General features: G+C 42.9%; 1 protein-coding gene across 1 annotated transcript in view; it reads left to right on the top strand.

The window, feature by feature from the left end:
• Window positions 1-15,051, top strand: part of CDH4 (cadherin 4) — a gene marked incomplete at its 5' end in the record, with an annotated part of 1,024,675 nt that overhangs the window by 975,337 nt on the left and 34,287 nt on the right. Inside the window, 3 exons of the mRNA XM_083358225.1 lie at window positions 1,141-1,326; window positions 10,756-11,009; window positions 14,191-14,333. Coding sequence (XP_083214351.1) covers window positions 1,141-1,326; window positions 10,756-11,009; window positions 14,191-14,333 — 583 coding nt within the window. The remainder of the gene's footprint in view (window positions 1-1,140; window positions 1,327-10,755; window positions 11,010-14,190; window positions 14,334-15,051) is intronic.

Here is a 15,051-nt window from a genome sequence, read left to right as displayed (position 1 = left end):
CGTGTTCGTCAATGTTTGACGAACGCGGCAGGTCTCTGGACGGGAAGGCAGCAGCTTGGAGAGGTGCGCGCGCACTCTCCAAACCGCCGCCATCCCGTTTGCACAGCTGCCGTGTTCGTCAATGTTTGACGAACGCGGCAGGTCTCCGGACGGGATGGCGGCGGTTTGGCGAGTGCGCGCGCACCTCTCCCAAGCCGCCGCTGTCCGTCGGCAGGTCTCCGGACAGCGGCGGCTTGGGAGAGGTGCGTGCGCACTCTCCAAACCACCGCCATCCTGTTTGCACAGCTGCCGTGTTCATCAATGTTTGACGAACGCGGCAGGTCTCCGGACGTGACGGCGGCAGCTTGGAGAGATGCGCGCGCACCTCCGCCCTTCGGAAAGGTGTGCGCGCACCTCTCGGAACGGGTGGTGCCACTCTCCATTTGGAGAGGTGCGCGCGCACCACTGCCCGTTCGAAGAGGTGCGCGTGCACCAGGAGGCTGGGAGCCGCAGGAGACGGCTCAATGAGCCACATGCGGCTCCGGAGCCGCGGGTTGCCGACCCGTGAAATAGACGGACTCTTCCCAACTCGTTCGTATTCTCCATCTCTGGAAGTCTGTAAGAAGAGGCTAGGCAGCTACTTTGCATGGGTTGTTTCCTTGTGCACTGCAGAAGGTTGAACTAGATAATTCATATAGCTAGAGGCCTTTCCAGGTCTATAACTCTATGCTGGAATCACAAAAGAGTCAATGATGAATTGCAACTGTATTTATCTGGCGAAACTTGAGGTTTTCTGTAGAGGGGGGACAAGGCAAGCCCAGAGCACTGAAGGTTAAATAGTGGGGAAAATATCTGAGCTCAGTTTCTTAATAAGGGAGTAACAGTAAGCTATGGGACTGGTAGAATTAATGCTCCTTGTACGATACATAAAACTTTATTTACTGGGAACAAATGTCTTTTGCTTAAGAGACAGCTTTTGAAAGTGAGAACTGCGGACCTGTTAAAGGCAGGCACAAATGGAGGATAAAGCTTTTCTCCATGCCAGGATACCACTGCCTTCTCAAAAGTGTCAACAACTCTAAATATATTGGGATGGGCAACACGCACACGCGCACACAAACACAAAGACACCTCTAACGAAACTTTCTTCTCTATTTTCAGTATTCTGGTGAAGTTCCAGAAAACCGGATAGAAGTTGTTGTCGCTAATTTGACTGTGATGGACCGAGATCAACCCCATTCGCCCAACTGGAATGCTGTTTACCGAATAATCAGTGGAGATCCTTCCGGTCATTTTACCATTAGGACTGATCCTGTTACCAATGAAGGCTTGGTAACTGTTGTGAGGGTATGTATGTCTCTCGTTCTCTGGGGACTTTTTCCACAGACAGGTTCTACAGAGATTTGAATTTGGAGAAAAGCTGGTCCAGACTTTGTAGGGATCTGATTCATGATGGTGACGCATTCAATGTATACAACAACCACCATGTAGTAGATCAGGGGTCTTCAAACCTGGCCCTTTTATGACTTGTGGACTTCAACTGCCAGAATTCCTCAGCCAGGCACGCTGGCTGAGGAATTCTGGCAGTTGAAGTCCACAAGTCATAAAAGGACCAAGTTTGAAGACCCCTGTAGTAGATGGATGGATGCATGGATGGGTGCCTGGATGCATGGAATGGATAGAATAGGAGGGAGGGAGGGAGGGGAGGGGAAGGGATGGGTAGGATACAATGCAATAGGATGGGATGGGATGGGATGGGAAGGGTGGGTAGAGGGAGGGAGGGAGAGAGGGAGGGAGGGAGGAAGGAAGGAAGGAAGGAAGGAAGGGAGGGAGGGAGGGAGGGAGGGAGGAATGGAGGGATGGAGGGATGGAGGGATGGAGGGACGGAGGGATGGGATACAATGGGATGGAATAGGTGGATGGACAGACATGTGTGTCACTGGAACTGCACAGATATGGGTTCAAGATCGAATAGGAACGGGACATAACATTATAGCTTTCTTATTAAAAGTAAAATTGATTTTTAGAAACAGGGGAAAAAATCAAATCGATACTACATGCAGCTCAAAATTCCATCCAGCCGACTTATGAAGCTTTGCCCGTTCAATGCTATTTTAACATCACGTGAAACTGTTCAAGACTGTATTGTACTAAAATCCTGAATACCTTCCTCTCTTGGGTGCCGTGAGTCTGAATGTGGTGGTGTAGGGGTCATGCAACTCTGTTCAGACTTTGCCGGTCTTCCAATAGTACTATAAGCTGAGCCATTACTGAAGAAATCTGTACATCGCAAAAGGGAATCTTAAGGAAACGTGGCAGTTCTGTTGGGATAAAATGAGTGCTTTGATCCATATCAGCAAAATTGCCTTGTCAGAACTTTTTTGTCAAGTGGGAATTATCCTCTGGATAAGGCATTAGGTGAAATAAAATTAACTGCAACTGATGGTAGAGAAGTGCAAAGCTTTTGATGTGGACATTGAAATGTCCCCGGATCATATTTTCACACTGACAGCAGTTAGTATGTAATAATAAAAGAAGAAGAGCAACAAAGATGATTGGGGGACTGGAGGCTAAAACATATAGGAAATGGTTGCTGGAATTGGGTATGTGTAGTTTAACGAACACAAGGGTGAGGGGTGACATGATATGTTCCAATATCTCAGGGGCTGCCACAAAGAAGAGGGAGTCAAGCTATTCTCCAAAGCACCTGAAAGCAGGACAAGAAGCAATGGATGGAAACTAATCAAGGAGAGAAGCAACCTAGAACTAAGAAGAAACTTCCTGACAGTTAGAACAATTAACCAGTGGAACAACCTGCCTCCAGAAGTGGTGAATGCTCCAACACTGGAAGTTTTTAAGAAGAGACTGGACAGCCATTTGTCTGAAATGGTATAGGGTTTCCTGCCTGAGCAGGGGGTTGGACTAGATGACCTCCAAGGTCCCTTCCAACTTATTATTATTATTATTATAAGAACTGTGTTGGATCAGCCAAAGACTAGATTATTCCTGTACCTTATTCTTTACAGTGGTCCAGATTCTTCTGCAATGACCACAAACATATAGCCTTACTTACAGATAGTCCTTGACTTACAACTATTCGCTTAGTGACCATTTGACATTACAACAGCACTGGAAAAAAGTGACCTGACCATTTTTCACACTTATGACCATTGCAGCATCCCCATGGTCATGTGATCATAATTCAGACGCTTGGCAACTGACAGCTCTTTATGATGGTTGCAGTGTCTTGGAATCTGGTGATCACTTTTCGTGACCTTCTGACAAGCAAAGTCAATGGGGAAGCCAGATTCATTAACAACCATGTTACTAGCACAACAACTGCAGTGGTTCACTGAACAGCTGTGGCAAGAAAGAATGGGGCAAAACTCACTTAACAATTGTCTTGCTTAGCAACAAAAATGCTGGGCTCAATTGTGGTCTTCAGTCAAGGATTACCTGTAGTTGCCATGGACACGGAGGATTTTTTTTCTAAACCTTATTCCACAACACAACACTCCCTAAACTGGTGCCCCTCCACTGTGTTAGATTTTAACTTCCATCATTTCCAGCTGAATCACGCTCCCTGAAAATTACAGGAATTAAAATCCTGCTTATCTGGGAGGCACCAGATTGAGAAAGCCTTCAATACATGATAGAACCCTTTAGTTATGTATCTCATCCCATGTACATTTCTCTGTAAATATGTCCGGTGCTATTCCATGCTACAGTTCTAACAGAACAACAGAACAGAATAACTAAATAACAGAGTTGGAAGGGACCTTGGAGGTCTTCTAGTCCAACCCCCTGCTCAAGCAGGGGGAAACCCTATATCATTCCAGACACATGATGTTCCAATCTCTTCTTAAAAACCTCCAGTGATGGAGTACCCACAACTTTTGAAGGCAAGCAAGTGATTAATTGTTCTAACTGTCAGGAACTTCTGGAGGGGTTTAAGAAGAGAATGAACAGAAGAAGAAGAAGAAGAAGAAGAAGAAGAAGAAGAAGAAGAAGAAGAAGAAGAAGAAGAAGAAGAAGAAGAAGAAGAAGAAGAAGAAGAAGAAGAAGAAGAAGAAGAAGAAGAAGAAGAAGTTGGAAAGCACCTTGGAGGTCATCTACTCCAATCCCCTACTCAGGCAGGAAACCCTAGACCACTTCAGACAAATGGCTGCCCAGTCTCTTCTTAAAAACTTCCAGTGATGGAGCACCCACAACTTTTGAAGGCAAGTCATTCTACTGATTAATTGTTCTAACTATCAGGAAATTCTGGGGGGCAGTTAAGAAGAGAATGAACAGCCATATGCCAAATACTAATACTAATAATACTAATACTAATACTACTACTACTACTACTACTAATAATAATAATAATAATAATAATAATAATAATAATAATAATGAGGAGGAGGAGGAGGGGGAGGGGGAGGGGAGGGGGAGGGGGAGAAGGAGGAGAAGAAGAAGAAGAAGAAGAAGAAGAAGAAGAAGAAGAAGAAGAAGAAGAAGAAGAAGAAGAAGAAGAAGAAGAAGAAGAAGAAGAAGAAGAAGAAGAAGTTGGAAGGGACCTTGGACCATCTACTCCAACCCCCTGCTCAGGCAGGAAACCCGATACCATTTCAGACAAATGGCTGTCCAGTCTCTTCTTAAATACTTCCAGTGTTGGAGCATTCACAGCTTTTGGATGCAGTCTGGAATGGTATAGGATCTCATGCTTGAGCAGGGGGTTGGACTAGAAGACCTCCAAAGTCCATTCCATCTCTATTATTCTGTGCTCTAAAAGAGGGGGGAGACCTAAATTTCCCCATCCTATGTGTGAATGGGGCATTTTTTTAAAAAAAATATTTCAATCAGAAAACAAACCATCCATTGCAGCCTGGTCGTTCTGCAAGCAGCTTCCTCCAGCTTCATCTGGAAGCTTTTAAAAAGAGACCAAACAGCCACTTGTCTGAAATGGTATAGGGTCTCCTACTTGAGCAGGAGGAGTTGGACCAGAAGACCTCCAAAGTCCTTTCCAACTCTATTTTGAATCTTTTCTGCAGCTTCCATCCTAAGCTCTTCTGCCATTGAAACAAGCGTGCCGTGAGGCATCTCTGATGTGCAGTTCCAATTTTATTTTTCACTGCCACAGGAACCATTCCCTCTGGGGCAGAAGATGCTTATCTCCATCACATGCCAGGTATAAACCAGGCAAGGCGGGGGAAGGATCCTTTTGCAGGGTCTGAATAAATATTCCCCAAACATGGAACAGAGGGGCTCTGTGGCTGCCTAAAACATTGCAGGAATGTTGCGAGGAATAGAGAAATGAATTTGAAAGAGAGATGCCCTCCGTTACTGTTTGCCTTACTCCAGACAAAATAACTAGAGGATAGCTTATTTCTTTATAGCTAAAAATGCCCTGAGAACTAAAAAAAAAGCAAAGCAAAACCAAAACCAAAAGACAATTCAAACCCCACCTTATTTATCTGCATTATATGTACTGCTTAAGTAACTTTGGTGATCGTTTCCAAATTATTTATTTATTTATTTATTTATTTTATTTTATTACATTTATATACCGCCCTTTCCCGAAGGACTCAGGGCGGTTTACAGGGTGATTAAAAAACCAAAATACAAAAGTTAAAAACAAGTTTAAAAAATTATATTTGTCCCTGCATAAATAAAACCCCAGTTAAAATAAGATTAATCCTCAGCCTGGGCCAGAGAGCTCGAAAAGCCAGGTCTTCAGGCCCCGGCAGAATGAACGGAGGTCGGGGGCAGTCCTCAGCTCCCCCACTGAGAAGGCCCTATCCCTGGGTGTTACCCGCCGGCAATCTCTTACCGGTGGCACTAGAAGCCACTAGAAAAGGTTCTTCTAACCTTCTGGAGATATAATCCGATCATAAAGAAAAGTGAAAACGCTACAAGATTTGTAAGTTGATAATGGGTGATTAAGGTAAAGGCAAAGATAAAAGTTTCCCTTGTGCGGTCATGTCTGGCTCCAGGGTGCTGTGCCTATCTCCAGCATTGTCTGAAGACACTTCCGTGGTCATCTGCCCAGCATGACTATTGGCCGAGGTTCCTGGAACGCTGATACCTTTGCAGCAAAGTGTATCTACTCAGATTTGCATGCTTTCAAACGACTAGGTGGGCAAGAGATGAGGCATGTAAGGGGAGGTCACCCCATTGCTCATTAGCCGGGCCTCAGCATCTTTAACTGCTGAGCCATCCTGCCCCCTAATGGATGATTAAGGCCAATATTTAATCGCCCATATTAGAAGAATTAAAATAATACGCATTTATGAATAGAATAGAATAGAATAGAATAGAATAGAATAGAATAGAATAGAATAGAATAGAATAGAATAGAGTCTTTATATAGAATAGAATAGAATAGAATAGAATAGAATAGAATAGAATAGAATAGAATAGAATAGAATAGAATAGAATAGAATAGAATAGAATAGAATAGAATAGAATAGAATAGAATAGAGTCTTTATATAGAATAGAATAGAATAGAATAGAATAGAATAGAATAGAATAGAATAGAATAGAATAGAATAGAATAGAATAGAATAGAATAGAATAGAGTCTTTATATAGAATAGAATAGAATAGAATAGAATAGAATAGAATAGAATAGAATAGAATAGAATAGAATAGAATAGAATAGAATAGAATAGAATAGAATAGAGCTGAAACGGACCTTGGAGGTCATCTAGTCCAACCCCCTGCTCAGGCAGGAAACCCTATATCATTTCAGGCAAATGGCTGTCCAGTCTCTTCTTAAAAACTTCCAGTGTTGGAGCATTCACCACTTCTGGAGGGAGGTTGTTCCACTGGTTAATTGTTCTAACTGTCAGGAAGTTTCTCCTTAGTTCTAGCTTGCTTCTCTCCTTGGTTAGTTTCCATCAGTGCAGTTCATCAGTTCATTGAATCCAGATACAACCTAGCCACCATAAACACAGTTAACTTCATCTAACAAATGCCATCAAGTCCTTCAAGCTGAGCAACACATAACACTATATGACTAGTAACAATCTTTTTTTTCCCCTACAAGAAAATGCAAACAAGAAAAAAAAAACGTGTTAAGAAATATGAACCTCTTCATTCCTCTTGTGAAAAAGATTATTTGTAACTCCAAATGTAGGAAGAGCAGCTTGCTTTTCCCCCCATAAAGAGAAGTTTGTCGCCTTGTCCCAATGAAACTCCCTTCCTGGGTTTTGCAGGTCGTCCTTGACTTATTTATTTATTTATTTATTTATTTATTTTATTGGATTTGTATACCGCCCTATTCCCGTAGGACAGGGGTGTCAAACTCAATTTCATTGAGGGCCGCATCAGCATTGCGGTTGCCCTCAGGGGGCCGGGTGGGTATGGCCAGGGTGGGCGTGGCCTACTGGGTGGGCGTGGCTAGAGTGTGTATGGCCTACTGGGTGGGCGTGGCCAGCTCTACATCGTTCGCATCAAGGGTGCCTATGGGGGCCTGGGCAGGATTGGGACAGATCTGAGGGTCTCTGGAGAAGGAGGGTCTCTGGGCCAGGGCCAAGGCAGTGGGGGCCGTTCCCTCACTGTTTCCAGGGTGGCTTCACGGGCCACATGAAACCACTTCGCGGGCCGGATCCGGCCCCCGGGCCTTGTGTTTGACATGTCTGCCGTAGGACTCAGGGCGGTTTACAGGGCAGTTAAAACCATGAATACAAAAAAATTAAAAACAAATAAAACAATTATTAAATTCAAGCCCCAAGAGTAAATCTAAAACCCAGTTAAATTAACAACCCCACAGTCTGGACCAAATAGATCGAAGAGCCAAGTTTTCAGGTCCCGGCGAAATGAGCGAAGGTCGGGGGCAGTCCTAAGTTCTGTGGGTGTGACCACAATTGAGTCCCACATTTCTGATGCTAAACAAGACACAGTTGTTAAGTGAATTTTGCTCCATTTTATCACCCTCCTTGCCATGGTTGTTAAGTAAATCACTGCAGCGTTTAATTAGTCACGTGGTTGTTAAGTGTATCTGGCTTCCCCATTAACTTTGCTTTACAAAAAGTCACAAAAAGTGATCCTGTGACCCTGGGACACTGCAAGTGTCATAAATATGAGCCAGTTCCCCAGCGTCCGAATTTTGATCATGTGACCATGGGGATGCTGCAGTGGTTATAAGTGTGAAAAACGGTCATAAGTCACTTTTTTCAGTGCCCTTGTAGTGTCACTAAATGGACCCTTGTAAGTTGAGGATTATCTGCACATTTGAAATGTGAGAAGGCTTTATCTTCCAATACCTCAGAAAATAATATCCTTTCTGAGGGTACTAAAAATTGCGTTCAATGTTTAGTCCCGGTGGTTTATTCCATATTAAGTTATAAAACTTCTGTTTTTGATTCATTGTCCTGAATCTGATTGTTTCAGCAAATTCCGTTTGGATAGCTCTTTGCAAGGCTGTATATCCTTCTTTTAAGCACACTCCTAACATTCTACTTGCAGTAAGCTATTCTCTCTTAAAAGCCTTCCAGCAATGTTTCATTTGCTACCCTTAGTGCCAGAATTAACGAAGCTATTCCTGGCTTCTTGAGATCTGATCTAATAAGTATCAGAGAGTGCTAACTTAATTGTCACTGATTTGTCCAAATGTGGCACTAGCAAGTTTATATCAAGCCATAGATTCCTATGAGGAAGGCTTGGAAGCTAGGGAGAGAGTGGATGGATGGATGGATGGATGGATGGATGGTTGGATGGATGGATAGATGGAGGGATGGATGGTTGGATGGAGAGAGGGAGGGATGAAGAGAGGGAGGGAGGGATGGAGAGGTGGAGGGATGGAGAGGTGGAGGGATGGATGGTTAGAGGGAGGGAGGGAGGAAGCAATGGAAGGAGGGAAGAATGAAGGGATGGTTGGTTGGATGGATGGATTTTACTTGTCTGATTTCTAAAAATATAAGGATATTTATTGCAAGACAGGCAACCCCTTTCAAATTATCGTTACAAATTTCACAATTTTATAACTACAATTTGTAATTTCAGTTGGGCTTCAGACTGGGGCATAATGCAAAAATAGCATTGACTGTGCTTGTTGATGACTTTTGCCAGAGACAGAACGGATGGTACATCCAGCCATCCTGATCTCCTTGATCTCCCAGCATGCTGTCAATCATGATATCCTTTGGGGCCAATTGTGGAGAATTGGAACAGAGAGCATGATGGTTTTCCTTTTTCGGTGGTCAGTTCCAGTAGGTGTTGACAGCAGGGAAGAGGTCAAGCCTTCAGGCCTTCTTTCATATGTAACATCGACATGAAACTATCTCTGTGAGGTCATCCATTGGCTTGGCATCAGAGATCTTCAATATGCCTACAACATCAAGTTGTACTTCATGACCAGGCTGCCCACACGATATTGTTAATATCTTGTTTCAATTTCCAAAGGCCATGAAGGTCTGGATGGATGGAATAGACTCAGATTCAATCCTAAGAAGATTAAGTCCCAATGGGTATACAGGATCTGCAACTCTGGACACTTTCCATCTTCAGACTTGGATGGAGTCACAAGTGGCAACTATGACCAATTCATCTTGTGCATCAGTTGCACCCATTCCTGGACCAAGTGGCTCTTCCAATGATTACTTGTGTCTTAGTCTACTTCCAAATGGAGTAGAAGCTACCCTGAACACAACTCAGTGGTATATTTAAATGATCTACAGCCCTTTCAATGCAGGATTTTTTTTGAAACTATGTCTTACCATTCATCTTTTGTGTTTTCATGAGTTTATACAGACAGTCAATAGATAAGTACAAAGGCTTTTTACTGCATCAGCAGTAAAAGTATGATAACTGGAGTTTTCATTTTGATTTTTGGACAAAATAATATCTTCATTGCGCTGGAAGAGAAATCATTAGCATTGGCTACCCATAATTTTTCAAGACTATTCAAACTAGTTGTCCTTCAGATAAGGTGGAATAGAACTCTTGAGTTCTTAAATTTGCAATCCCAATCCAGTTGCAGAGTGGTACGTTTGGGAAGATTCCTCTAAAATGCCACTGGACTCTTGTTTTTTCTGCTTTCAGATAGCTAGTCAAGGAACAGAACTTCCTTAGTGTTGAAAGAAAAATCTTCATCAGGGTCCAGTCCAAGCTGAGAATAAACAAAATGGAGGCTGCTTTAGAAAGAAGGTTGCAGTTTATTGAAGAGGAGAGCCAGACAGAAAGATGGCTTTGGGGAAAAACTGACTACATGTAGTAGGGAGTAGGTTTTTATACCTCCTTGGGCTTTTGTTTGGAGTTGTTCCTGTGGCATGAACTTTGACCTGAGTCTGAGTGAGCCCTTCTGGTATTCTGATGGTGGTGGGTTAATCCTATTATGTCCCAAAGGTTGTATCCTGCTTCTCTGGGGCTATAGCTGATGAGTGTTTGATTTTTTTGGTGCGAAAGATTGTTGATTCTAGGGATCTTTATCTTTCTAATCTCAGCTTCCTGACTCCAATCTTTCTGACAAGATTATCACATCTGTATTTCTGCAGACCTGGTTTCTGTTTGGGGCAGAGAGATTTGGGCGGGGGGTGGGTTCTGCCTTTAAGATCCTTTGGGGAAATATCCTGCCTTTTAATATTCCCAAAAATATTTCTTTCTCTTTGGGGAGCTGATTTCCCACATTAGCACGGAGTATCACATGGACCATCTATTCAACTATTCTGCTTCTTCCTTATAAACCAATCCAGCATTCTGGTCAATACCTAAACAAACATAAGGCCATAGAATACTGAGCGATCATGGCATTTTCAGTTGACATTTCTTTCCCATGCCTCTGTTTCATTTCAGGAAGTTGATTATGAGATGAACCGAGCTTTTATGTTGACGGTGATGGTGTCCAACCAAGCTCCTCTTGCCAGTGGGATCCAAATGTCCTTCCAGTCTACAGCCGGAGTCACCATTTCAGTCACTGATGTCAATGAGCCCCCTTACTTCCCAACAAACCACAAACTCATCAGGCTGGAAGAGGGTGTGCCTACTGGGACAGCACTCATGACTTTTTCAGCAGTGGATCCTGACCGTTTCATGCAACAGGCTATCAGGTATGATGGTGGAAGGTAGAGCTCACTATTTTGGAGATCGTCAACATTTGAATCCCTGTGAACCACATGTAACCAAGGAAGGATGTAAAATAGATGGAACCCTGTTACACACATGCATGGGGCTTGGGTTGGGTTCAGTTGGTTTTTAGATAAGAGACTTATAGAACACAGGTCACCAACCTTTTCATGCTGGCAGCCCAGAGGGAAAGGGATCAGCTGTGAAATTTGCATGCGCACAAACCCATCTGCGCAAACGGGGCCATGCGCAAACAGGGCCATGCGCGAATGGAGCCAAGCACACCCACATGGAGCTAGCTGCCCCATTTGAGCAGGCACTAACCGCCACTGCTGCTAGCCACACATGCATGTGTGAACAGGCCACCCAACCCGCACGGTTCTAGCAGCCCTGTTTGTGCATGCACGCAGGAGCTAGTCACTGCTGCGGCTAGCCCCACGCGCATGCACAAACGGGTCTGCAGGCTTTAGTGCAAGTGGGGGTGAGTGCATGCACATGTGTGCGTGCACTGGCCAGCCTGTCTCATGGCCCAGTGGCCAGTAGGCCACGGCCCAGCAGTGGGCTGCAGACCATAGTTTGGGGACCCCTGTTATAGAAGACAATATTTGTAGCTCAGGATTGAACTGTGGGGTCCTTGGTGCTCTCTGGGCTTGGTGGTTTTCTTGAAGACCTTTCATTAGCAAACTAGGCAATATCATCAGTTCTAGTGATGTTACCTAGTTTGGTAATGAAATATCTGCAAGAAAACGATCAAGCTCAGAGAATACCAAGGACCCGGCAGATAAGAGACTTGTTTGGAGCTTACATTACACTTTTATCTGTTTACTGCCTCAATACAGCACAGAACTGTGCTGCTGTTTTATTTAGCAACTGTATTTGGAAAGGGATCTCGGCATTAAATAATTTCTGAAATCCATTCCACCTTGTTTCTCATTGGCAAATCTGTATCCTTGGAAATATCTGGCAATGCAAAATTATCCCACAGGAAGGATCAACAGCTCAATGGTTAGCCTCCAGTTTGTATGACCAGGGTTTGAGGTTCAGTCCCTGACATTGCCAGGCAAATTTGGGGAAATTCTGCTCAAAGCCTAGTTTGTCGGGCAGTGCTGTCGCTTCGTTCTGGAATAGACGGAGCAATGGTCTGGACTCAGATAAAATAGTAGGGCTGTTTTTAATGTGCATCACACAGGAAAAACTGGTGGAGCTTTCATTGAACCATCATGGCTGAGATTATGACTGTTTTGAACTCTGGTATCAGTTCAAATTCAAAAGGTATTATCGTGGGATAAGATGCAGCTGCTTTAAAGGGTCACATACAAGTTCTACACTTTTTCTTCTATTACTTGGTCCAGCGCCTAATAAAATTAATGTCAAAGTGGCTGCTTAATTATGCTCTGCATTTTGCATGATTCCTATGGTCCCAAGGAAAAAACATACATGATTCACCCATTACATTTTTGGATGTACATGTGTTAAAAAAAGAGTTAGATGCACACCTCATAAATGTGCTATCCCTGAATTCTGCTTAGTTACAGCAACAGTTAAAGAGAGTGGCTATAAGCATGGTCACAGACCTTCCATATTTTGAACATTCAGTACATTTAAATCCCAGCTGATTGTGTGGACCTGTACATTGAAGAGTAGCCTAGGAAAAAAGGAAATTTAAGTAATCCTCCTTTGTCTCTTGGTCCCACTGGCTATCTGTCTGTTCCTTTATTGCAAACGCGAGACAAATTTGGCACAGTAGGAAGGTGCCCTGTAGAACTAGCACTGGGGCCAATTAAACTTACATCACTTGTGCCATTTTATAATCGTTCAAGGGATGAGATATTTTAAGGGGGATAAAGCTGCCTGATGCAAAAATGGCAATGGTTACTCATTGCCTCTGCTTGTTGGCATGCATTGGCAGTGGAAATTTTAAGGATGGAGGGGAATGTCTTAGCTAACACGGCCATTTTTCTTCATAGTTCTGTTTTGCAATGGCTGCTCCTTCAACAGGGAGCTCATTTCTCTCCTAAACCTGGACCAGCTTAGAGGTGACCCAAAGGAACGCAGTGAACCTGCCATCAGCTAAATCAGTTTAGCACTGATTGATCATACAAGGTGTGCCTTGCTTTTTTTTCATTTTTAAAATAAAGCCAAAGCAAGGTACAGTCATTTAACAAGATGAAGACAACCCAAAATTACAATGTTACAAAAAGTTTAACTTTATAACAATCTTAATTTATAAAAAAAACAAAACTTTAAACATCAGGCAAATATGCTAATCCAATCCAGAAAGGGCAGTTATCAATTTCACTAACCTCCTGGATGAGCAGATATATCTAATTATAGGTTATACTAATTATACTGCACTGATACCTAGTTCTTTGCATGCCTGACTATCTATCTATCTATCTATCTATCTATCTATCTATCTATCTATCTATCTATCTATCTATCTATCTATCTATCTATATCTGTCTATCTGTCTGCCTGCCTATATTATCTATCTATCTATCTACATACCTACCTACCTATCTATTTACTGTAAGCCACTTGGAATGTTTGCATAAACAGAAAGATGTTGCATAATTTTAACAATAGACAAATAAACATGAGTTTGGGAGCTTCCAGTTTGTTTGGATCGGGTGGAAAGGCATGGACTGTTTTCTTGATCCATTTTGTAATCTCAGCTGTTTTTTTACAGAAAGAAAATAACAATCACATCTTCCTTTCATCTTTAGCAGTTATGGGCAGTTTTGATGAAGAAAACAATGCGCAGATAGAGCATTCTTACACATCAACATATATACAGTACACATGACATGAAGGATGGATGGATGGATGGATGGATGGATGGATGGATGGATGGACAGATGGATGGATGGATGGATGGACGGATGGACAGACAGATGATGGATGGATGGATGGAGGATAGCTGGACAGTTAGTTGGCTGGCTGGATATCTAACTAGACATTTGGCTAGCCCAGGGGTAGGCAACCTCGGCTCTTTTATGACTCATGGACTTCAACTCCCAGAATTCCTGAGTCAGCTGCTGATAAGATATGGTTGGTTGAAAGATTCAACACTCTAAAATGTGGCTCAGTGCAAGGTTATTTTCAATCCACATTAGGGACTTCTCACTGGAAGGGACTCCTAGTTGTTTTTCTTTGCTTCTGCAGATATTCCAAGCTGTCGGATCCTGCAAACTGGCTGAATATTAATGCCACAAACGGTCAGATCATCACTGCAGCTGTCCTTGATCGTGAATCAGCCTACGTTAAGAACAATGTCTACGAAGCCACATTCCTGGCAGCTGACAATGGTAGGCTTGAAAACTCCACTCTTCATGCTTCAATAATAATCAGACACATTCACAGAAATAATGCCCCGACACAGTTCTCAGAATAATTTAGATGTTCCCATGTTTTCCGAGTTCTTTTGCGGCGGGGGGGGGGGGGAGATCTTCATGAAGTTGAGTTAGGAGACTGCCAAAAGAAATAAAATGTGTGAAATGCTCACAGGTTACAGTGGAAAGGAAAAATGGGAGAACAGAAAGGGAATGGAAGAAATTAGAAGGTTTTTCTATATTTATCCATTAAATTCTATTTGTTAAGGATATCCCAAAGGTGCTTTTTCAAAAGGCAACTGGACTTCATTTTTCCTTGAAAATGTTTTGCTTCTCATCCAAGAAAGCTTTTCCAGTTCTGTCTCTACTTCAGCCAACTGAAGAAGCTTCTTGGTTGAGAAGCAAAATGTCTTCAAAGTAAGATTGAAATTTGCTATATCCTGATTTAATCAATCAATCAGAAGAGAGCTGGAAGGGACCTTGGAGGTCTTCTAGTCCAAACCCTCTGCTCAAGCAGGAGACCCTATACCATTTCAGACAACTGGCTGTCCAGTCTCTTCTTAAAAACTTCCAGCGATGAAGCACCTACAACTTCTGACAACAGGCTGTTCCAGTGTTTAATTGTTCTCACTGTTAGGAAGAGTTCAAAGAAAAACAAAATCCAGTTGCCTTTTGAAAAAGCACCTTGCGGACA

The sequence above is a fragment of the Vipera ursinii genome (genome assembly GCF_947247035.1).
Source record: "Vipera ursinii genome assembly, chromosome: 3".
In the NCBI taxonomy this organism is placed as follows: domain Eukaryota; kingdom Metazoa; phylum Chordata; class Lepidosauria; order Squamata; family Viperidae; genus Vipera; species Vipera ursinii.
The sequence above is the reverse complement of the archived record's forward strand: the minus strand, read 5'-3'. Positions and strand labels throughout refer to the sequence as shown.